The sequence below is a fragment of the Musa acuminata genome, chromosome BXJ3-9 (genome assembly GCF_036884655.1).
Source record: "Musa acuminata AAA Group cultivar baxijiao chromosome BXJ3-9, Cavendish_Baxijiao_AAA, whole genome shotgun sequence".
In the NCBI taxonomy this organism is placed as follows: Eukaryota; Viridiplantae; Streptophyta; class Magnoliopsida; order Zingiberales; family Musaceae; genus Musa; species Musa acuminata.
Window position 1 is genome coordinate 14,732,229 of NC_088357.1, and position 20,836 is coordinate 14,753,064.

The 20,836-nt window shown below is 46.0% G+C and overlaps 1 protein-coding gene across 5 annotated transcripts; it reads right to left on the reverse strand.

Annotated features, from left to right (window-relative positions):
* Positions 1 to 23: 23 nt before the first annotated feature.
* Positions 24 to 18,676, reverse strand: LOC135584426 (bZIP transcription factor TGA10-like). Of its 5 annotated transcripts, none has more exons than XM_065166770.1 (11): positions 18,312 to 18,671; positions 17,582 to 17,685; positions 16,847 to 16,899; positions 16,628 to 16,765; positions 16,492 to 16,557; positions 16,335 to 16,394; positions 16,173 to 16,250; positions 15,986 to 16,058; positions 15,644 to 15,915; positions 14,593 to 14,832; positions 24 to 164 (listed from the first exon to the last, which is right to left on the reverse strand). In XM_065166770.1, exons 1-11 carry the CDS (start codon positions 18,485 to 18,487, stop codon positions 147 to 149), a joined length of 1,278 nt encoding a protein of 425 aa, XP_065022842.1. In that variant the 5' UTR covers positions 18,488 to 18,671; the 3' UTR covers positions 24 to 146. The 5 variants fall into 5 exon arrangements, with proteins under 5 accessions (XP_065022842.1, XP_065022840.1, XP_065022843.1 ...); XM_065166768.1 differs by lacking the exon at positions 24 to 164 and adding an exon at positions 8,552 to 8,956 and having other exon boundaries at positions 18,312 to 18,669; XM_065166771.1 differs by lacking the exon at positions 24 to 164 and adding an exon at positions 8,552 to 8,956 and having other exon boundaries at positions 18,276 to 18,414.
* Between the last annotated feature and the right edge of the window lie 2,160 nt (positions 18,677 to 20,836).

Sequence of the window (20,836 nt, forward strand, 5' to 3'; positions counted from 1 at the left end):
GGTCGCACCGTTGTGACGGTGGACGACCAAATTGGCACGTGGCGCGTCTGGTCTCTTTGTACCTCTATGGACGGCAGAGCCGGAGGAGGGTCGCGTCACCGCCCCAGGAAAAGGCACTGGGCCCCCTCCGATTCATGGGCGGTGCTCTAGAAGGTTGGTTTGAACTGGAGAAAAACTAGATTAAATTATATATTAAATAATTTTTTTTCTTTTATATGCATTACTCGACACAAAATATGCATCTCTTTGTTCTTTCTTTTATTTGGAAGAAATGAATTAAGTAAATATTCTTTTATTGTTTTATTGCTTAAAAGGTCTCTAATCAGTTTACTAGATATTTGCAGAGTAAATAAAACAAGTTAACCTTTGTTGGAAACAATAGTAATAAAAAGACTAAATAGGATTAATTCCAAAAAAAAAAGTGGTTGTGTGCGTGTTATATGTTGATAAGGTATATTTTGGCCCTAGTCACGTCACAACTAATGCTGCATCACGCCCCTGCCAAGTTAGCACAAGGAGTATTTCTACGCGCCAAAACAGGATCCGTACCGAGGCGTCTCTCGATACATCCCGTCTCGGAAAGCTCGGGACGACACCGCATGGCGTCGTTCCATGCATTCCGGGATGTCGACCGCATGAAGGTACCACCCTGCTACTTGAGGAACGGTCGTCGCGCCAAACCCGCATATAGCCGATTCTCGCACAATATTATAAAAGCCCCTGACCGGCATCCGGCTAGGGGGAGAAAAAAAAAAGAAAGGAGGAAGCCAATCACTAACTTAATCGTCAAGGGGCCAAAGTCGGGAACTTCTCGATGAGGGCCTTCTGTATAGGAGCGCTACCACCCTTGGAAGTATGACTACCCCGACCGAGAGACGCCATTCCTGAAGACAACACTCGTGTCCTGACCGAGAGGCGCTTACCCTCAAACGGTGTCGACATCCCAACTTGCGGATGCAATCAGCCTTGGCGTCTCGCCCAACCGATCATGAACTCCCGACATCGACCCGTGGACCAAGTCGTGCTGACGCATCGACCACGATACACTCGTTCATCAACATTTTGGCACTAAAAGGAGGGCCGATGTCGTAGAAGCACCCCACAAGAGTTCCCCCCGAGGGAGAGTTACCAGCTGACCGTGCCCCTTTCAGACTCGGTGATCAGCTCCTCCCTGTCCTTAAGGACGGGGGGATTCTGGCTCCGATGCCGGATCTTTATTGGTGTTTGTTCAATGATCCAGGGCTCTCTCCCCCCGGATACTACGGGACCCTCGGTCATTTCACCTGAGGCATTCCTCGGCCTGGCCAGGCAGGTACAAACCTTGGCGGGAATGATGCAACTGATCGTCCAACTCATCCCACAGATGGTGCAGTTAGTAGCCTCCCCGACACTGTAGAGGCCAAACAGGGAACAAGTCGGGACCAGAGAAGCTCGAGAGCATACCACAACCCTAGGGAGTCTTCCCAAGCAAAGCATGCCCGCACCTCACCGAGCCACTACATCCCTCCCCGAGCCTGACACCTTGTCATCGGACTCGGCGGATGACTCATTCAGGGTCCAGCTATCTGTGGTCAACTGTCGCCTAGATGAGTTCTAGCACGAATTCCACAAGTTGCATGATGAGACGGGCGAGAGCAGCTCGGGTGGATCCCCATTCACCCAGGAAATCCAGGACAAGCCTATGCCACTCAACTTCAGACTCCCAACATTAGAAACATACGACGGTGGCTCCAACCCCACGGAGCATGTCGTCACGTTTCAGGCTCAAATGGCCCTTTACGGCACTTCCGATGCCATGATGTGTCGGGCATTCCCGACCACCTTCAGAGGACCGGAACGGGTGTGGTTCAACCGATTATGGCCATCCTCGATCTCTTCCTTTGATCAACTCGCAAGGGAGTTTGAGCAAAACTTCTGGCTAGCGTACAACCTTGGCCTTCCATGGCCACATTGCTCGCGTTATCCCAACGTGAGGACGAATCACTTTCATAATTTGTGGCACACTCTACCGCTGAAATCCGAGGGTTCCCAAATGCTCATCCCTCTTTGATCATGCAGGCATTTTTGATGGTCCTGAGTGTTAGAACCCTTGCAGATTCTAAACTTGGGGTTGATCTCTTTAGGGGATCGGCCTCCTTGGAACTCTATAGGGGTTTCTCCCTCCAAGTTGCTGCTCAAAGGCTGCAGAAAAGATTCATCTATTGCTTATGAAAATAAGAGGAATACATGGCTATTTATAGGGCTTCTAAACCCTAACTCCTAATATGACTCCTATTCCTTTACAACTCCTAATTCTTCTCTAAGAAACAAAATCCTAACCCTAGTCGGTTGTTAGGACCCTTTTTTTAAGCTTTTGAATAATGTTTATTGAGTCGGTTTAGTCCAGTTGTTTATTAAGTCGGTTTGGTTCAGTTAGAGTCAAGTAGATGTTTATTTAATATTTATTTATTATTAGAGTTCAAGTCTGTCTTTGGACAAACCCTAGGAGGCCAATCCCCTCGAAGTGATCAAGGAGGATCGATCCCCTCGAAGTGATCAAGGGTCGATCCCCTCGAAGTGATCAAGGGCCGATCCCCTCGAAGCGATCAAGGAGGCCGATCCCCTCGAAGCGATCATTATCATCCCCATTTCTCCCCTTTCTTCCACAATAAGACTTTAGGGTCTTATCATTTGGTATCAGAGCAGTGATCCTTACGTTCTCGCTGCAACGAAGCTACAACCGCAACCACGCACCCCTGCTTCCCCTACTTCTGGCCAGCCCACCCGCCGCCCGTCGCTGCTCTCCGGCCAGCAACCGACTCTGCCCCACTTCCGGCTAGAGTCCACCGCCGCCTCCCACCCGAGCCACCATCGCTGCCAGGAGACGATGCTGCCAGCATCCCACTCCGTCGCAGCCCTGCTCCTCTTCTCTCCGCCGCTGCAGGGCAACTCCTTCTCCACCGCCGCCGCTGCTTCCCGGCCGATCGATCACCGCCGCCCGCCTCCCAACCGCAACCCTAGCTGTGCCCCGCCCCTTGTGTCGCAGTCGTAGCCGCTGGTTGCCACAACCCTTAGTCGCAACGGTTGCAGAAACAGAGTTCCTCTGTTGCTGCAGCCCCTCGTCGATTGCAATCGCGCCGCCTCCAGCACTCCTCTTCCCCTCCAGTGTCGTTGCCGCCCAGCTGACCCATCACCGCTGCGGGCCACCGTGCGACAATCGCCGCACGCCTCCCAGCAGCCGATCCTCCTTGCTCTACATCCGTAGTGCCAGAAACAGGGCAACTCACCGGTTGCCCTAGTTCCCAACCGTGACACCGCCGACTCCTCCTTCTCCACTGTTGCCGGTGCTTCTCGGCCGCACGATCGCAGCCGCAGCCGCCGGTTGCCACAGCCATCGTTGCAACAGTTGCAGAAACAAAGCTTCCTTGTTGCTGCAGCCCCCGTCGATCCCGACTGCGACCCTCGCTGCTGCCTTCTCCACTGCCAACGCTGCGCTCCGGCCAGTGACCACCGCTGCTGCCAGCCACTGCAGCCTTCTCCTCAACCGCTCGTGATCCTTCCGGCCAACTCCTTTGGTGGTGCAACAAAAACATAGTACACAGCAACCACCATGCAGCAACAAAAACAGTGGCACCCTCTGTTGCCGCAACCGCCGATTGTAACCACCGTCGTCACTCTCGGCCAACGACCAACCCCACGTTCTGCAGCAGCCGCCCTCTAACAGTGAATGCAGCAACCGCAGCAAGTACGCTGCCTTGCCTCTCACCAGCGCCTCCTTCAGTAGTGTGACAGAAACAGAGCAACGCTACCTTCCATCCGCGCCGTCGCAGCCATCGCAGCAGTGAGCCCTTGGCGGTGCTGCCCCAGCTGCACCACCATCGCTGCCTCCAAGCCCTCAGCAACAGTGATCCCTCTACGTAGCGACCGCAACAAGCATCGCTGCCTCCCACGCGACGACCGCGGCTACATCCTCGCATCCTCACAGCAACCTTTCATTCCCAAAGTGTTGCCACCGACTGCGTCACAACAATAGCACCGAATAGGGCAGTGATTGATGCCCTTGACCAACACCAAAAATAGGAGTGGGGATCAGGATCCAATCAGCGTCTTAGTGTAACCTCGAGAGACTCGACCAATCACACTAAGCCTAAAAGGTAGGCAACTCTTGCTAATCACAACTCCTTGTGATTCCTGTCCTGTTCGACCTCCGAATCACCATGGTTTCGAGGGACTCGACCAACCATGATGCTCGGTTAAGTCAACACTTTCGTTACAAGATGAGTCTGATTTGATGATATACCCTCGAGGGACTCGACCAAGCATACCATGTCCTCAGGTCACCGGTGACATCTCTATGTCGTAAGCAAGATAGCGAATCGCGATATAGGTGAGTCTCGAGGGACTCGACCAACTCAACCTACACCGGGAATCGATTCCTACTTATAACGATGGAAGGCCACATGGGTCAATCTAATTGCCTCACATTTACCGACTTAATATTATCGAGAGAGATGTTTCTATGATTTGGTCTCCTAATATGGCATGTCACACATATACATATTTAATATATATCTACATCGCATGGAAATATATATACATATCTAGTATGTATATAAGCAATCACACCAGATGATCATGGACCACAACCTAATGTGATTAGGCCCGAGCCAGTAGGCCAAATCACTCACATCAAGATCTATGTGTGCAACGGTGCATCTCTATGCCCTGTGATCGTCCATCTCGTCCTCGTCGGTTCTGTCGATATCTCGATGCATCTTCATGCATCACGATCGTTCGTCTCATGGGTCCCGCTATCGCATCCACGCTCCCGCTACGCCTCCTCATGTGATTACAACTTAATCATAGGCACGCAGGCCCGACAATAAACAAGAAATATAATGGAGGCTCGCAGACCCCAATAATAATAATCACAAGTACACACATCACATGGTCCATGATCATCCGTCCACACAGCATACATCACATGTATAAATAATCATCATCATGTAGGACTACTAGATAATAATAAAAATAATAATCAACTAAACTTTTTATTTAATTAGTATTTTATGAAATCAGGGACATATAAGGAATTTCTTAATTCTTAGGGGTATTTTTGTAATTTAGATAAAAGACAGAAACTGAAATTTCTCAAATTTCAAGGGGTAAAATTATCTTTTGCCCAGAAAACCCTAATGCCCTCATCCTCACCTACTGCTGCCGCCACCGCCGCCATCCTGCCGGCGGCGGGCTGTGCGGTGGAGGGCGGAGTCGCTGCCCTCGCTTGCAGGCGGCACGCCCGCTGGCGGCGCTAGCCCTGCAGTTGGGCACCCCCGCGGGCGGTTTTGCTCGGGAGGCAGCACCCGCAGGCGGTGCTGCCTCGCCGGGCGGCCGCCCCTGCGGGGTTTTTGCCCGTGCGGGCGTAGTGCCCGCGCAAGTGGCCACTGTGCCTACGGCCCTACTTGCGAGCGCCGCCGCAGGGGGCTGCTTGCACGCACGCGGCCTTGCGGCTGCTGTTGCAGGCTGCCTGCCTGCATGCAGATGGCAGTGCTGCCATCTACGACGGTAGCGAGGGCAGCAACAGTTGCTACCCTTTTTCGCTTTTGCATCAACGATTTTGACGTCAAAAGCTTCTCCAAAACATAACACACGCAGTTCAAAACCAATCTATCACACGAACAACCTGGCTCTGATACCACTATTGGGAAATCTTGGGGGCGACATCACATGCGCAACGGAAGAATAAGAAAACAAAATCCCCGATTCCCAAAGAGATGTTCGTCGTCGTGCGAAGATTGGTGCGCAAAATTCGCGAAACTGAAAAACTAAATATAGAGTAGATTGTATTACCTAGGGAGATCGTATATCCCTATTTCCTTGCAGATCTTTAGGAGAGAGTGAAGGAGGTCAAGCGTCCTCCTCTCTAGCGGTGATCCACACTACAGGACAGCGACGACGCTCCTCAAAACTCCAGGCCTGCTTTGAGATGGAGAGGGGAAGGAGAATAGGAGAGGCAAGCAAAGGCTCTAGCCTATAAGACTCTGAATCCCTCCTATTTATAGAGGTCCCCTATCAAACCCTAATGGATCCTCCCCTAGTGGGTATTGGATCTGCATCCAATAACCCAAGCCTTTTAGATTAGTGGATCTCTATCCAATAATCTAAAATGGGCTCTTATTGGATCTCGTTCATGGGATCCAATAATTCAAGGGGTTATTGGATATCCAATAAGACAAGGGCTCCGTCGGATATCTCATATCCAAACCTCTACTCATCGCAATGCCTACCATATGTGTGTGACCCTCTAGGCCCAATATCGAGCTGGCCGTGAGTTATACCTGTCAGAACTCCTTTTAACTTAATGAATTATTATCTATGTAATAATTCACTCGACTCATCGACTACGGATGTACTAGGCCACTACGCCATAGTCCCCAAACGATACAGGGGAATCCAATCCATTGGACCTATCTGTCCTCAGTTACCGTGTACCTATAGTCCCTCATCCATCTAATATCCCAGAGACCGTATATCGAGCATGGTGCTGTCAGACCCATACGGTTTCTACTCGAGTCTCGCTCTAATCGGATTCTCCCGGAGAACTCTTTCTCTCTCAACCCGAATGACCCTGGCCAGGGATTTGTCTAAGCAAGAATACATGGGATATTCCTCTCATGACGCTGAGAGTGGATGATCCTTTATCGACACTCAATAGCCCTCGTAAGGTCGACTACCACTCCCAATGACCAGTTGTACTAGATCTGGGACAACCAAACCTATAAGTCTGGTATCAAAGAGTGGAGCACTCATACAAGACATCCTTGGTGTCTCAAATTTAAGGACCAGATACACCACTAGAACTATGAAATCGCTGTCTGACAATAAGGCATCATCAACCATCCAGCATTCCGTAAGCGGATCAATCAGTGAACTCATTCTCCAATGAGCACCTATACTATATCCCTAATGTCCCTACATGAGCAGCTATGAGACCAACTGCATCCATCATATGGATGGGTATACAGCACACCAGTCTGTCCGGTTATCACAATGTCCCTCTCGAGTAACCTATGACCGGGATTATTTAGGATCTGTGTTTAAAGGTGAATCGATCTCATTATCATGATCTCATCACGATCCGATTCCCATTGCACAAATCCAAGGACATCACAATATATATATGCATATATGCAATAGTTATAAAGTGATATATGCCAAATATAATAAGCAAAAAGATTCTGTATTAAGTCACACGTGCCATCACTCACACGATTGGCTTGCTGGGCACCTATGACTAGCAGCTCAGTCCCCCGACCAATGACTCGTCAGTCCCAAACCTGAGCCCGAGTTCAGTCACTCGGCCAACAGGTTCAATATTTGCCCGAGTCGCGTCGGTCCCTCGACCAGCAGCTCGTCGGTCTCGAACCTGACCCCGAGCTCAGTCGCCTAGCCAATAGGTCCAATCCCTCCCTGAGACACGAAGCACGACTCGCCAGGCAGCCCCACGACAAACCAGCTTGACTACCCCTCACGAGTAACCAATCCACACGTGGCACTCTTATAAGCCAAACGTGCCCCTTGCCCTCTTGCAACCTCGCCCTCTTGCAAGGACCCGTGGCACACTTCGGTGGGGGGGAGAAGTGATAAGGTATATTTTGGGCCCCAGCCACATCACAACCAACATCGCATCATGCCCCTACCAAGTCAGCACGAGGAGTATTTCTATGCACCAAGACAAGATCCGTACCGAGGCACCTCTCGGTACATCTCGTCCCGGAAAGCTTAGGATGGCGCCGTATGGCACCGTTCTATGCATTCCGGGATGACGGTCGCACGAAGGTACCATCTCGCCACTCGGGGAATGGTCGTCACGCCAAACCCGTGTATAGCCGATCCTCACACAATAGTATAAAAGTTCTTGACCGACATCCGGCCAGGGAGAGAAAAAAAAAAAGAAAGGAGGAAACCAATCACTAATTTAATCGTCGAGGGGCCAAAGTCGGGAAGTTCCCGACGAGGGCCTTCTGTGCAGGAGCGTTGCCACACCTGAAAGTGTGACTACCCTGATCGAGAGATGCTCTTCCCGACGACGACGCCCGTGTCCCGACCAAGAGGCGTTTCCTCTCAGACGGCATCGATATCCCGACTTGCGGACGTAATCAGTCTCGGCGTCTCGTCCAACCAATCGTGAACTCTCGACATCGACCCGTGGACCAAGCCGTGCTGACGCATCGACCACGATACACTCGTTCATCAACAAATTGTTCTCAACTCCAGCTTGAGTTATATAAACGAAAGGATCTTCTTTTTCTTTTTTCTTCTTGCTTATAAGAATTTAGCTCCGGCTAAGAAAGAGGGGATAAAAAACAAATTGACTATCACCCGCCAATGTCTCTGTCACCGTCGGCAGATTTTTCGAAGACATGCAGCGATTTGGAGCCACACACATACTAAGATAGCTCTTTTTCTTTTATCACCCTCCTCCACCTTGTTGTTCTTCAACTTCGTCCTCCACCTTTTATCTCTTCTTCTGTTTCCTACCTCACTTCTCCTTTACAAAAGTCACAAAAGATGGCCAAAATCCTTACTTTCCATATAATTATAACAGGTAAAGCGTGAGAAGAGAAGAGGATGTGGTACCTAAACCATGTTTCCCCAAACAGTGTGTTTACGTCGCAATTATCCATCTATACATCTTTAGATCAGACTCTCTTCTTCTTGCTACAACTCTTTTATTGCCAAGAGATGACGGTCGTATACAAATAAGTTTGACCCTCTTCTGGTGTCTGACCTCCACTTGCATGCAGCGCCTGCAGGGTTCTTCCGCTCACTCATGTCTCGGCCGGGCGAGCCACAGAGAGCTCAGTGCACGGAGGCGGTGGAAGTATTCCGCAATGGCTAACAAGCATCGCGCCATCTGCCGGGTCGTCAAGATCTGGTAGAGCCGGTGAAGCGTATGCTGCCTCAGGTTATCTGCCTGAAACCATTGATTCGCAGTGTTATATGCTTATCACAGCAAACCACTTGTTCTCCATATATTTTGCTCATAACATTATTTTCTATGATATAAGAATGTCGATGTAGATTGCAGAACAAAGCTCTATCGTTTTACCACCAAACCATGATAACAAGTACCTTAGGACTAGCCATGACAGTGGCATGATCAACCTAATTCACCCTGAAAGCCGTCGTCCCACGTACGTTGACACTCACAACATTACCCCACATTGTCCCCACATTTTGGTCAGGATGCTAGTGCTCGTAAAAGTAGATCTACCAAGTAAACGGGGTGTTTGATGTAATGCTCATATATACCCATATTTTTCAATTTTATTCATGCTTTACATAGCATGTAAAGAGTTGATAGTAGGCTTAATAGCCCAATTTTCTTTGATTTTGATGGTCATCTTAGACTTGCAAACAAATATTATGTCATGTGGGTACTTGTGGAGATTTTGATCTATAGTGGATTATTTTGGACCCTTTGTTGTGCGACCATTCGGAGCTTGTGAAGTATGTTTGTAATTTGCATTAGCTATAAAATGTTTACTGAAATGATTGCTTGTGGATCTCGAATAAAATGTTTTTTCTAACCCGTTTTTTCTTTTATAAGTTCTAAGGGACCATAGAAGATTTTGGGGAGGCTGACCTTTGCGGACAGACACGCATCGATGCTGCACAACTTAGGTAAAACCAGCTAAGTGCATTACATATGGTATCAGAGCAAGTTAAGCATACATAGAAATACTTGGCATGCAAATATAAGGGACCTAGCAGGGCTACGTTAAGGGCAGCCAACATTTGTGACAGTTTAGGGGAAATGGGCATGGAGATGTAAGAAAAAAGAGTTACTTAGAGGAGCGGCCATTTAAGATTGACATTCAGATGAATGGTCAACTCATTGCACAAGAGGCACCACGAGAACAAGTAAGTTGGGAAGAATGCATAGCACACAAAAGTTGAGATGGTTGAGTTCGAGCTACGGCTCAACGTTAGCAACCATATTTGATGGTGCTCAAGGCAAGCAAGACACTTAGTAAAGGATGAGTTCGTTCAAAGTGAAATGGGTTGCTCAGTGATCAAAAAAGTTATGCAAAGCTCACAGAGGTGAGGGGAATGTTCGTGGCCATCCCAAGGCGACTGAAACTTAACACCGTGGAGCATTGAAATTTTCTCTTTGGCATGAGAAGGATACATCTATAGGAGGCTGAAGTGTCAGCGAGTTTAGCAAATTGCTAGGACTTGAGGAGTGCAGTAGGAACTGTATTGGCAAGGAGTCTCAATCTAGCAAGTGTATTTGCGGGGGTAGAACAATGCACTGTTTGTTCAGCGAGGCGGAGTAGTCCAAGAGGATGGTGGTATCTAAAACTTCTAGAGGGAAGGATACGAAGAGAGAAGTTACTCTAACGAGACAGATACCTTGGATGGATAAGTCTCGAGTTCTCTAGAAGGAGAATCATGTGCAACAGACCATACCTGTTGAGGAGTACCTCAAGACAATAAACCTACAAAGCTCAACGGACTGAGCAAGTGGCAAGGAGACATCGTATGATCTCATATAAGGTAATGCATTGGTAGATGCATTGTGAGATTAAGTGGGGGAGCAACCCAAGGTAACACAAGATGAAGGCACACTTGAAGCCAATATAGAGATCAGACTCAACGGAAGGTTGACCCATGGAATAGTAGGCACAAGAGCCACCATCAACTCAATGCAAATCGAGGAGCGGAATAACTTGGGTATAACTTGGTGAAGGGCTAAGCCGTATAAAGGGAGTTGGCATAAAAGATAGAACATGGAGCAGAGGCACGAAGCTTTCCTTAGATAGAGGTCAATGACATGAACTCTTGTAGAGGCAAAAGCGGGATCATGTCATTCCATAGGTCCTTCATTCTAATGGAGCAAACTCATCTTGTATGGTTCCAAAGACGAATGAAGCTTCGAGACACATGCATCTTATCTTGGAAAAGCATTTGACGAATGAATCAAGGCGACTCAACTTGCGGAGGTGAAGTTAGGTTTAAAAGGCCTTGACACTAGGCAAGAGGATATGAAGGCGGGTACTCTTGAAGAATACACCATAATATTGTCATTCGAGTTGCTATGAAGACAGTGGTGCATAGTGGAGATTGTGCTGGTGAGGATAGAGGCATATGATCAAGACAATAATATACCAATTTCAATAAAGCCGATAGACTTCAAAAACTACTACGCGATGGACTGTCTTAGAACTGTGCTTTGTTTAGGTGTAACCCGAGAGCGGGTGGACGAAGGTCAATTATCGGTGGAGCAAACATAATCGAAGGTGGAAGAGACTCTGCGATGTGATGGCAGAGGCCACACGTGGAGGAATCATAATCCAAGTTCATCCCATAATGATCAGAATGTAATGTAGATGTCACCAGGAGGCAACATGGTACAACAAATCATGGTGGAACAGTTCGTGACAATGCGATACATATGAAACTAGTCCCGTGAGGGACTAGATCATACGGAGGTATGATCGAGAGCTATTAGGAGCTCCACTTCGGTGAATAACATGATTGCAAGAAAAGCTATGGATTCAAGGAGTAAATGTCATAGTATCGCAAAGGTGGGTCTTTTATGCATGTATTGAATTTTATATCAGATAAAAGCTTTGGTCATCAGCATATAAGGGTTGTATACCATCGAGGGAAAATTTTGAATGCAAATACTAGCGAGTCCCATAGGGGGGAGGGGGTGGGGGGAGGTGGTAAGGGACTTGATCATACAAAGGTTTGATTAGAGCGGTTGGAGAGTTGGACTACTCCAGAGCTTATATTTGCTTAAGGGAACTCGATAAGTCAAAGGACAAAGCCGAGTAAAAGAACTTTGCTACCAAGGAAGATAAGAAAAATAGAATCAGTGCAAATCCTATAATATGATGGCAGAGGCCATACATGGGAGTTGCAGTCTATCTTTCTATCGACCAAGGAGAACTACTTAGAGAACACAGAGGTATTGAAGTAGGGGGTCGAAGAGGGCGAGGAAGCGATGACGAGTCTAAAGGGACTTAGCTACCCAAAACTAAGCATTGATTAGAATGGAGGTGGACTCGGAGGAGTACTACAGTGCCACAGAGGCAGATCTACCGATCGTGAAGAAAGGGACACAAATGCGAGACGACGGATAGTAGAGCCATGGGTATGGCAGCGCTATGGTACCGTAGAGACGGGACTTCCAAAAAGTCATCAATCCCTTATTCTCATAGAAGAAGAGCGCTTAGTCATGAAAGGGGTCGAGGAGATAGAGAATATAGAGGAAAACTCTAAGTACCGAAATAAAGTTGAAGGGTAGAAGCCAGGGAACTTCGTAAGACCAGTATTAATGAACTTCTCATCAAAATAGCTAAAAGTTGAGGACTTCGGGTCGATGCAAGAGTGCTCAACCAAGGATCGAAGTAGACAATATACAGTGCTATACCTTTGTGACTCAAAGGAGTAGGTGGCAAAGATGATAGAGAAGACGGTATAATCCTAAAGGTGACTAAAACTATTAGACTGGCTCTAAGTTGGGATGAAAACTTCTTGCATTTTAGAAGTTTGAGCAAAAGAGTGGGTGAAGGCTAGTAACAACTCGATGCACAGAGTATAATCCTCAAGAAGGTGGGTGAAGTCAAGTAACATTTGTCTTCTCAACTCTTAAGAGAATGGGTGAAACCGAGTACCCCAATTCTCTTATCTATCTAGTAGAGGAGCTCTACATAGGTTCAAAGATTATTCAAAGAAATCTAATGGAAGACAATAGTTGTCAAAACCTCACCAATAGTGATCAATGCTACTAGGAGTAGATTATCCACTTCATTTCCTAACAGAATACTAATCGAAAGCAAAAGTAATACGAACATACTTAGAAGTGACGACTAATTGAAAGAAGAATCAATATGCAAATTTTACGGAGGAAGGACCCAAAAACTTTAAAGTCTGTGAGGCGATGCTCGTCAAAGCTCCAACAAGCATCCACCTAGTTCAAGCAGCATAAGACATTTGAGAGACTAGCATATAATAAGGATGATATTTTTCTTTATTTGAGAGATCCGCATAAAACAATATGGATCATCACAACTCAACCGACCTTACACTAGAGTCAAAGTCATTGACAAGTTGAAGCAACATGGTAGATCAAAGTTTAACTACTCAACAACAATGGAGGAGTGCAGTTGAGAGCCAAGAGACACATTGCAATTGGAGTAGAAAATTGAAGACTCAGCAAAGGCAAGGAGATGTAGCGTCTGTAAAGGCTTCGATGAGGACGTCGAAGGAATAAGTGAGGGAGAATGCCATAGACAAAACTATAAACGGGGTGTTTGATGTAATGCTCATGTATGTCTATGTCTTTCGGTTTTGTTCATACTTTGCACAGCATGTAAAGGACTGATAGTAAGCTTAGCAACCTATTTTTCTTTGGTTATGGTAGTCGTCTTAGGCTTGCAAATAAAGATTATGTCATATGGGCATTTATGAGTATTTCGGTCTGTAGTGGACTATTTTGGACCCTTTGTTGTGCGACCGTTTGGAGCTTATGAAGTATGTTTATAATTTGCATTAGCTATGAAGTATTTTCTGAAATGTTTGCTTGTGGATCTCGAGTGAGGCACGTTCTCTAACCCGTTTTCTCTTTTTTAGGTCCTAAGAGACCATGAGAGGTTTCGGAGGGGTTGACCTTTGCAAATGGACACGCAAAGGTGCTTGTGTGTGCCACACGACTTGGCAAAACCAGCTAAGTCCGTGATAAAGTATCCACCTAATTCAAGCCGCATGAGGTATTTGAGAGACTAGCACATAATAAGGATGGTCTTTTCCTTCATCCAAGAGATCCGTAGGAAACAATAGGGATCATCACAACTCAACTGACTTCACACCAGAGTCAGAGTCATTAGCTAGTTAAAGCAGCATGACTGATCAAAATTCGACTACTCAACAACAGCGATGGAGTGCAGTTGGAAGCCAAAAAGTGCATTGCAATTAGAGTAGAAGATTAAAGACTTAGCAAAGGCGAGGAGATGCAGCGTCTGCAAAGGCTTCAACGAGGATGTCGAAGGAATAAGTGTAGGAGAATGTCATAGATAAAACTGTAAACAAGGTGTTTGATGTAATGCATATGTATGTCCATGTCTTTCAGGTTTATTTATGCTTTGCACAATATGTAAAAGGCTAATAGTAGGCCTAGCAGTCCCATTTTCTTTGCTTTTGGTGATTGTCTTAGGCTTGCAAATAAAGATTGTGTCATATGGGCACTTGTGAGGATTTCGGTCTATAGTAGATCATTTTGGACCATTTGTTATGTGACCGTTTGAAGCTTGTGAAGTCTGTTTATAATTTACATTGACTATGAAGTGTTTGATGAAATGATTGCTCGTGGATCCCGAGTGAAACGCTTTCTCTAACTCATTTTCTCTTTTGTAGGTCCTAAGGGACCATAAGAGGTTTCGGGAAGACTGACCTTTATGGATGGACACACATCGGTGCCGCATAACTTAGGCAAAACCAACTAAGTATATGACGTTATGTCAATCATAGTCTTGGGTGGCTACCAGTGTGATTGCAAGGTGACGTTATGTTTTCATTAGTATATGCAGATCTGAAGCTTACTTGTCCGATGAAGCCCTCCAATGTGGCAAGCTTGTTCACGGCGACGGCCATCTGACCCATGTAGTTGTCCATGTGAGAGAGGCAGCTCAGTGCGTCGGAGGTGATGGTGTCGGAGAGAGATAGGTTCAGGGCTTCCAGCCCTTGGCTGAGAGCTTCCTCCGTCTCCTGCGTCGACTGCTGCAGTCCGCACACCCCTAGTATCTGCTGCTCCGTCAATGGTTCGATGTGTCTCGAAAGCATCTGAGGAAGCATAATATACCGTCAGGAACGGTTAAGATCTTAACACAGCTACAGCTCTCTTGTAGCATGCAGTAACAACATGATGCTCTCTCTACACAAGAAGCTATTTGAACCCTTCTACGTATGCCAAGTTCCAGGAAGCACCGTATTTGAATGATATCATCATTCATGGAAATACGAAGATAATGTATTGCTTTCACGGTTCAGCAGTCGTGTGACTTTTATTTATGGTCTGATTCAACGTAACTATGTAAGGTATATGAACAGAAAAAAGCCTTCTTCCAGACATTTTTGCCACTGAGTGCCCACCACCCCTCGAATTGTTCTGCAACATTGTGGCACTGCACTTGATCCTTCCATCAGCACACGTCCTCCGAGCCCATTCCTTGATGAAACTAAGCACCAACTCCATCATCCTATAACATTTAATATGCAAACTAATAAACCTCGTCGCCCATTAATGGCTGTAACTATTTCCCAAGTGCAGTTGTTCGCCATTAAACAAATGGCAATGGAGTAGACGTCGGCAAGACCATATGATTATTCAAATGATAATTTTATGCACTGGGGTGATGTCAGTCTTAGTATCCTATGCTAGTGGTCCTTTTCAGCTCATTAAACAACCAGCATCGTCTATTCAAACCCTTATTATACTAGCATGTGTTCTATGTTAGGTTTAGAATGGCAAAGGGCACATTATTGAGAGGTCAAGGGTTTGCTGGATCTTGGCCAGTCCCAAAATAAGAGGATGCGCGCTTTTGAGTGCTGGTTTTATGTACCCATGCATGCATGCAAGAGATGTGTGAAGGACCTTGATGAGCTCGGAGGGACGGAAGCCGCCCATCCACATGAAGCAGCGCTCCGCGGGTGTCATCCACACGCCGGAGATGAGGTGGAAGACGTCCGACTTCGTGACGACGCTCTTGAGATACGCCATATGATCGTAATGCGCGAGGCAGCTGTCCACAAACATCTGCAACTTGTTCTCCGGCTGCTGCTCTTCCACCGCCGCGCGCAGCTCGCACATAAGCCTGTGGTGCTCCTCCAGCCACCTCGAGTACTCCATATCGAACACGGCTGCATCTGAAAGCAAATTATATGGGTTAGGGAAACAATTCACCCTCATGTCAGTTTAGCGTACGTAGGATGATACCTGAACTTAGCCCACCGGCAAATGTGGGGAGGCCTTGATCCTCGAGGAGAGCTCCGCCACCATATAACAGACCCTAAAAGAAGAGCGTCAGTTTTAGTAAGAGATCGAAAGAGGAGTTGAAATGGTTCACTGGCGCAAATATATATATGTAGAAAGAAGTGTGCATGACTGTAAGACTAATTGTTACTTGTCCTCTTGCCCTTTGAATCTCTTGTTCAAGCTGACTAAGTTTGTTCCTACTGCTCTCCAGCTGTTGAATATAAGCCTGTAGCACGAAAAGAGAGAGGAATACATCGACACACATAACAGGTTTTGGGTGAAATATTGTTGTTGTTAATTGACTGATCACCTTCTTCCTGAGCCTGCTTTTCCTGGCTGCCTCCCTATTCTGAGCAAGCCTTCTCAACGTCTGCTCACAAAGAAAACAAAACACACAGTTGGAGAGAACTTTTATTTGTAAAGGATAAAGGGGAAGGATATATATGGGAAGCTTTCGATGAACTCGCTTTAGGATCTGTTGTCTTGGGCCCTTCACTTTCTGCAACACATGTGCTCTTTCGGCTCCCTTCCTTCTGTTGCCACAGAAGAGAATGAAGAAAATAATATGAACATGACCATACTAATGAAGTTGTTGCCTCTCACCTTGACTACTACTTTGGTGTCCTTCGACGACTTCTCAGGCAACTCTGGGAGATCATTGGGACTGTTTCCTAGTTCCATGGTCTGATCTGACGACTTCTTGGAACCACTGGTTGCTGGAGAAGCCAAGCTTTTTCCACCCTATGCGTATTAAACATCATATGAGCTACCGCCCAAAGCATGAGCAGCAAGAAATTAAAGATGAGTCCTAATTTCGCGTACCTTTGTCGAAGTCTGTACATGCATGGGCTGCGAAGGGAAAATGTTCAGAGTCTCTGCACGTATGAACCGCTGTAAGCATCAAATCCCCTCATGTTGCACCTCAACACCATAAATGGAGAGTAGTTCTTCTTTAAGAATAAACGTGACAGCCTCTAGATTCCAAAGATACAACCACGACAGAGAAATGACACTTCTTCAAAGAAACTCGTGGGGGATTGTGTAAGTGCGACGGAGAGATGAGAGAAAAATTGGAGTTGGAAAGAGACGAGGGCAAATGATAGAAAGCATATGGAAAAAGAAATCGATTTCTACACCTTTTGGGACAAGAATTTCCAGGGCAATCATGACTTGTTTGATACATGTCACAGTCTCCATCAAGAGGAGAGGAAAAAAAACCTTCAAAAAAATCAGAAAATTGAAATTATTCTTAGATGTCAGATTTCCAGTCTTATCAGCAAAAATCCGGTCAATTACACAGTACGACAAGATCTGTCAGACATGGTGTTCTCATGACCCCGCCCCCCCCCCCTCCCCCTCACCGAGAACCAAAACAAAAAACTCTTCCGAAAGGAATCTAAACAGCTATCTGATTCCCTCCCTCTTCATCCTACCCTACCAGTTCTTTTCGTGTGATAGCCTTTCTGGCATCGGATCGGCATGTGACACAAGAGGAGATCGAGAAAGCCAGTATGAGATAGAATTAGAAGAAGCCAAGTGTAATCGAAAGGGACTCACGTCGTTGTTCTTGACCTGATATCGAATGATCCTGCTCATCTAAAGAGAAGAATAGAGCTTGGTCCAGCTCTCCCAAGTCATAAGCTCCAGCCTCCTTGCTCCTCCTACATCATATCAGTACAAGATTTCGAATAAGCAAAGGATGACCAATTTCGTTCGGTGCTGCTACTGAAATGAAACTTGAAGCTAATTAAGGACCAAGAAAAAGAAGCCCACTCTCCTTCATTGAGTTTTACTCAATATACTCGTATTTCTTATGACATGATGACCAGGCAACCTAGATTCTTCAGCTCATCTGAAATTTTAGTGCTTGTGTGCTTAAGCGTGTTCCACTTAATTTGCTCTATGACAATTCTACTTCGCGTTTTAAAGTATACACCGATAACAGGACAACCACCAACCTTTCATTTCCTACCAAAATCAAGGCACCTCAAACTAATTGTACACCCACGTTATATTGAAACTTCCCTAGAAAACCAGGTTCCTGTAGAACGAGCTTAGTGTTCTTTCAGTTTATTCACATGGAATACTAGGATTCTAAAGGATGTATGAAGTTTCACCTACCGAGAACCAGAAATTCTCTCCGTTTACTCCAAATTAATTCCTACTGATCGATCACTTATGAAAAGAAGGGCCAAAACAAAAAACAAAAAAAAAAAAGCACGTGAAAGAAAGAAAAGGAATTTTTTGGGACATGGCAAGTCTTCAGCTCCGACAAGATGGTTACTACATGAGGCTTCCATGCATGGAGGAAGATGAAGAAGAAGGATGAATCATGGAGAAGGAGATCTGCTGCGGCTGCTCCTTGCTGAAACTCCCCTCGTTTGCCATCAAGATCCTCCTCGCAAGAGCCTCCCTTTTCCGGATCTTGATCCTCTCTCCATTAATGGCTCGTTCTCTACTCATTGGCCATCTCTCTGCGCCTCCAAAATGGTATGAGAAAGCCGATTCTTCTCCCCCTCTTCTTCTCTCTCACTCTTCCCCTCCCCGGGGTTCGTAAAATTAATCTGCTACTCCCAGCGATAGTGGCAGTTTTACCCAAAACATGAAGACTCGAGAGGCGTGAGTCAGGTTGCTTCGAGAGAGATAAGACGGGAGGGAGGTTGGTAAAGTGACCGCCCAAACGGACAATACCACGCAGACAAGGAACGCCGTGGACTAATTGAAAGTTACTCCCGACGGACCAACGTGAGTGCCACGTCCACAGGTGACCTGATCCCAATGGCGGTTGACGCTCTTATATGTGGACCTAATTGTCATCAAATCGAATAATCATAAATCTGATAGGCCATACCGTCCTCAAAAAGAATAAAAAAAAATAGTGATCGTATTAGGAAATCTTCGCTCGACGCATGAAATTTCCGTTTAATTTCTCTCCCTTGTTACCAGCAGCAGATGCAATTGAATTTTTCAGGCAATATATACATTATTTAATTCAAAGGATCTGGTCGACGAGCTGACGCACGGACCACGAGAGCATGACCGTCCTCAGACGTCCACGTGTCGCTGTGACAAGGCCAAGCCCCGCCGACAAAGATGGTCCCCGCTCGGATCCGATGGCAGCCCGGGAGTGGGACCAGAAAGAAAGGACGGCCCAGATCTTACCGGCCGCTCGTACTCGGCGCACCCAAATACGTGGCCCACTAAGGAGAAGGTAGCAGACAATGGGCGCCGTATGTATGTCAGTTGAACCTTTAAGCCTCTCCTTGCATTCCAACAACTCCCGTGACACGGACTTGGCCTCTCTGCAACTGCCGCAGACAATAAATATATAGAACATGACAAACGACACTAATCGTATTGTTCTTACTCGATCAAGATCAAACTTGACAACCAGAGCGGCGAAGGAGAGAGGGTCGTCTGTGTTGTACATACCGGTGTCTATACGCTGCTGCGGTGGGCCGTCAGCAGCATGCATGTTCCTCCTTGTTAGCCAAGACGAGATGACGATCGATATAAGCTTAATGGTACGAATGATGTATTTAGTTAAGAGGCTACTAACGACACGAGGGGAGTAGCAGCAAGTACGAATGGGGATCATCGACTAAATATTATTGGAAGAACAAGTCCGACATCAACATCCCCATTTTCAAATCCGTTTATTTATTCCTTGAAATTGTCGACATCAGAGGAGCTCCTCCACTATATTGATTATTATAAAAGGAAGAAGATAGGAAATTGGAAGCGTCCTCGCGGTTTCTGCTTGGCCTACAGACCATTGTTTTGTCCACGTCCGAGAAGAGGACTGGATTTGGTACATCGAATGCAAATCTTCTGCCATGTTCCTCGAGACAGAATAGTTTTTGTGGACTTTGGATACACAACTTTGATGCTACGGAAGAACTACTCTCTCGAGCTTGGCTGCATGCGGATTACACGCGGCAGCAGTAGATAGGGTAGCGGCACTTACGTCAGGCATGCACGCGACGGCTTACGTCGGTGACACGATTGGCTGACGGCACTGGGTGGCCGCCCTCGCCGAGGTACCCTCTCCGGGGTCAGACCTAACACAACGCGGATGTTTGTTTATCCATGAGAAAGAAAAATGATGATGATCACTCGAAGATCAATCACTAAAATAATGATGATCACAAAGGACTCCAGCAGGTTAGTGGGGGACTACGGACCACTCCCTGTCCCTCATCCAACACCATTTGTCTCACATGGCCCAGCCGGCCCATCTGCAATTCAAATCTTTTTTGTATATTTATATATATATATATATATATATATATATATATATATATATATATATATATATATATATATATATATATATATATATATATATATATATATATATATATATATATATATATATATAGGTTGTGCAAGGTCAATAAAGATCGTGAATTTCCTAATGGGTCAATAATTTGCGTTAATAGTTGTATAGTAGTTCTATATCAACCAAAATAACAGTGATCTGTGGTCTAGCTTAGGATAACATATATTACAAGGATTCTGATTAAGATTATTTGTCAATAGAAAAGGATTCCTAATCCTGGACGATTACGTTAACGTGAGTGTTCTCTCAAATTATCTTTCTCTATATAATGATAGGACATTTTTAATATCTGATCGTAGATGAGTCTCAAATTTCATTAAAAATTATAATGGCACTATAGAAAATATAAAGAGAGGAGGTCCACTCTTTATGTCCAAAACTACAACTTCACCATATTTGAAATGTTTAGTAAGGTGGTACACGTTTTATTCTTGATATATAATAATTTAGATCTGAATCTTGATTTGAAG

Coding starts and splice junctions, on each gene's coding strand:
- LOC135584426 (XM_065166768.1), bottom strand. CDS start 18,487: ATGAGTAGAGAACGAGCCATTAATGGAGAGAGGATCAAGATCCGGAAA. Junction 16,900..17,581: donor ATCAGGTCAAGAACAACGAC/GTGAGTCCCTTT, acceptor TCATACGTGCAG/AGACTCTGAACATTTTCCCT. Junction 16,395..16,491: donor CCAAGACAACAGATCCTAAA/GCGAGTTCATCG, acceptor CTTTGTGAGCAG/ACGTTGAGAAGGCTTGCTCA.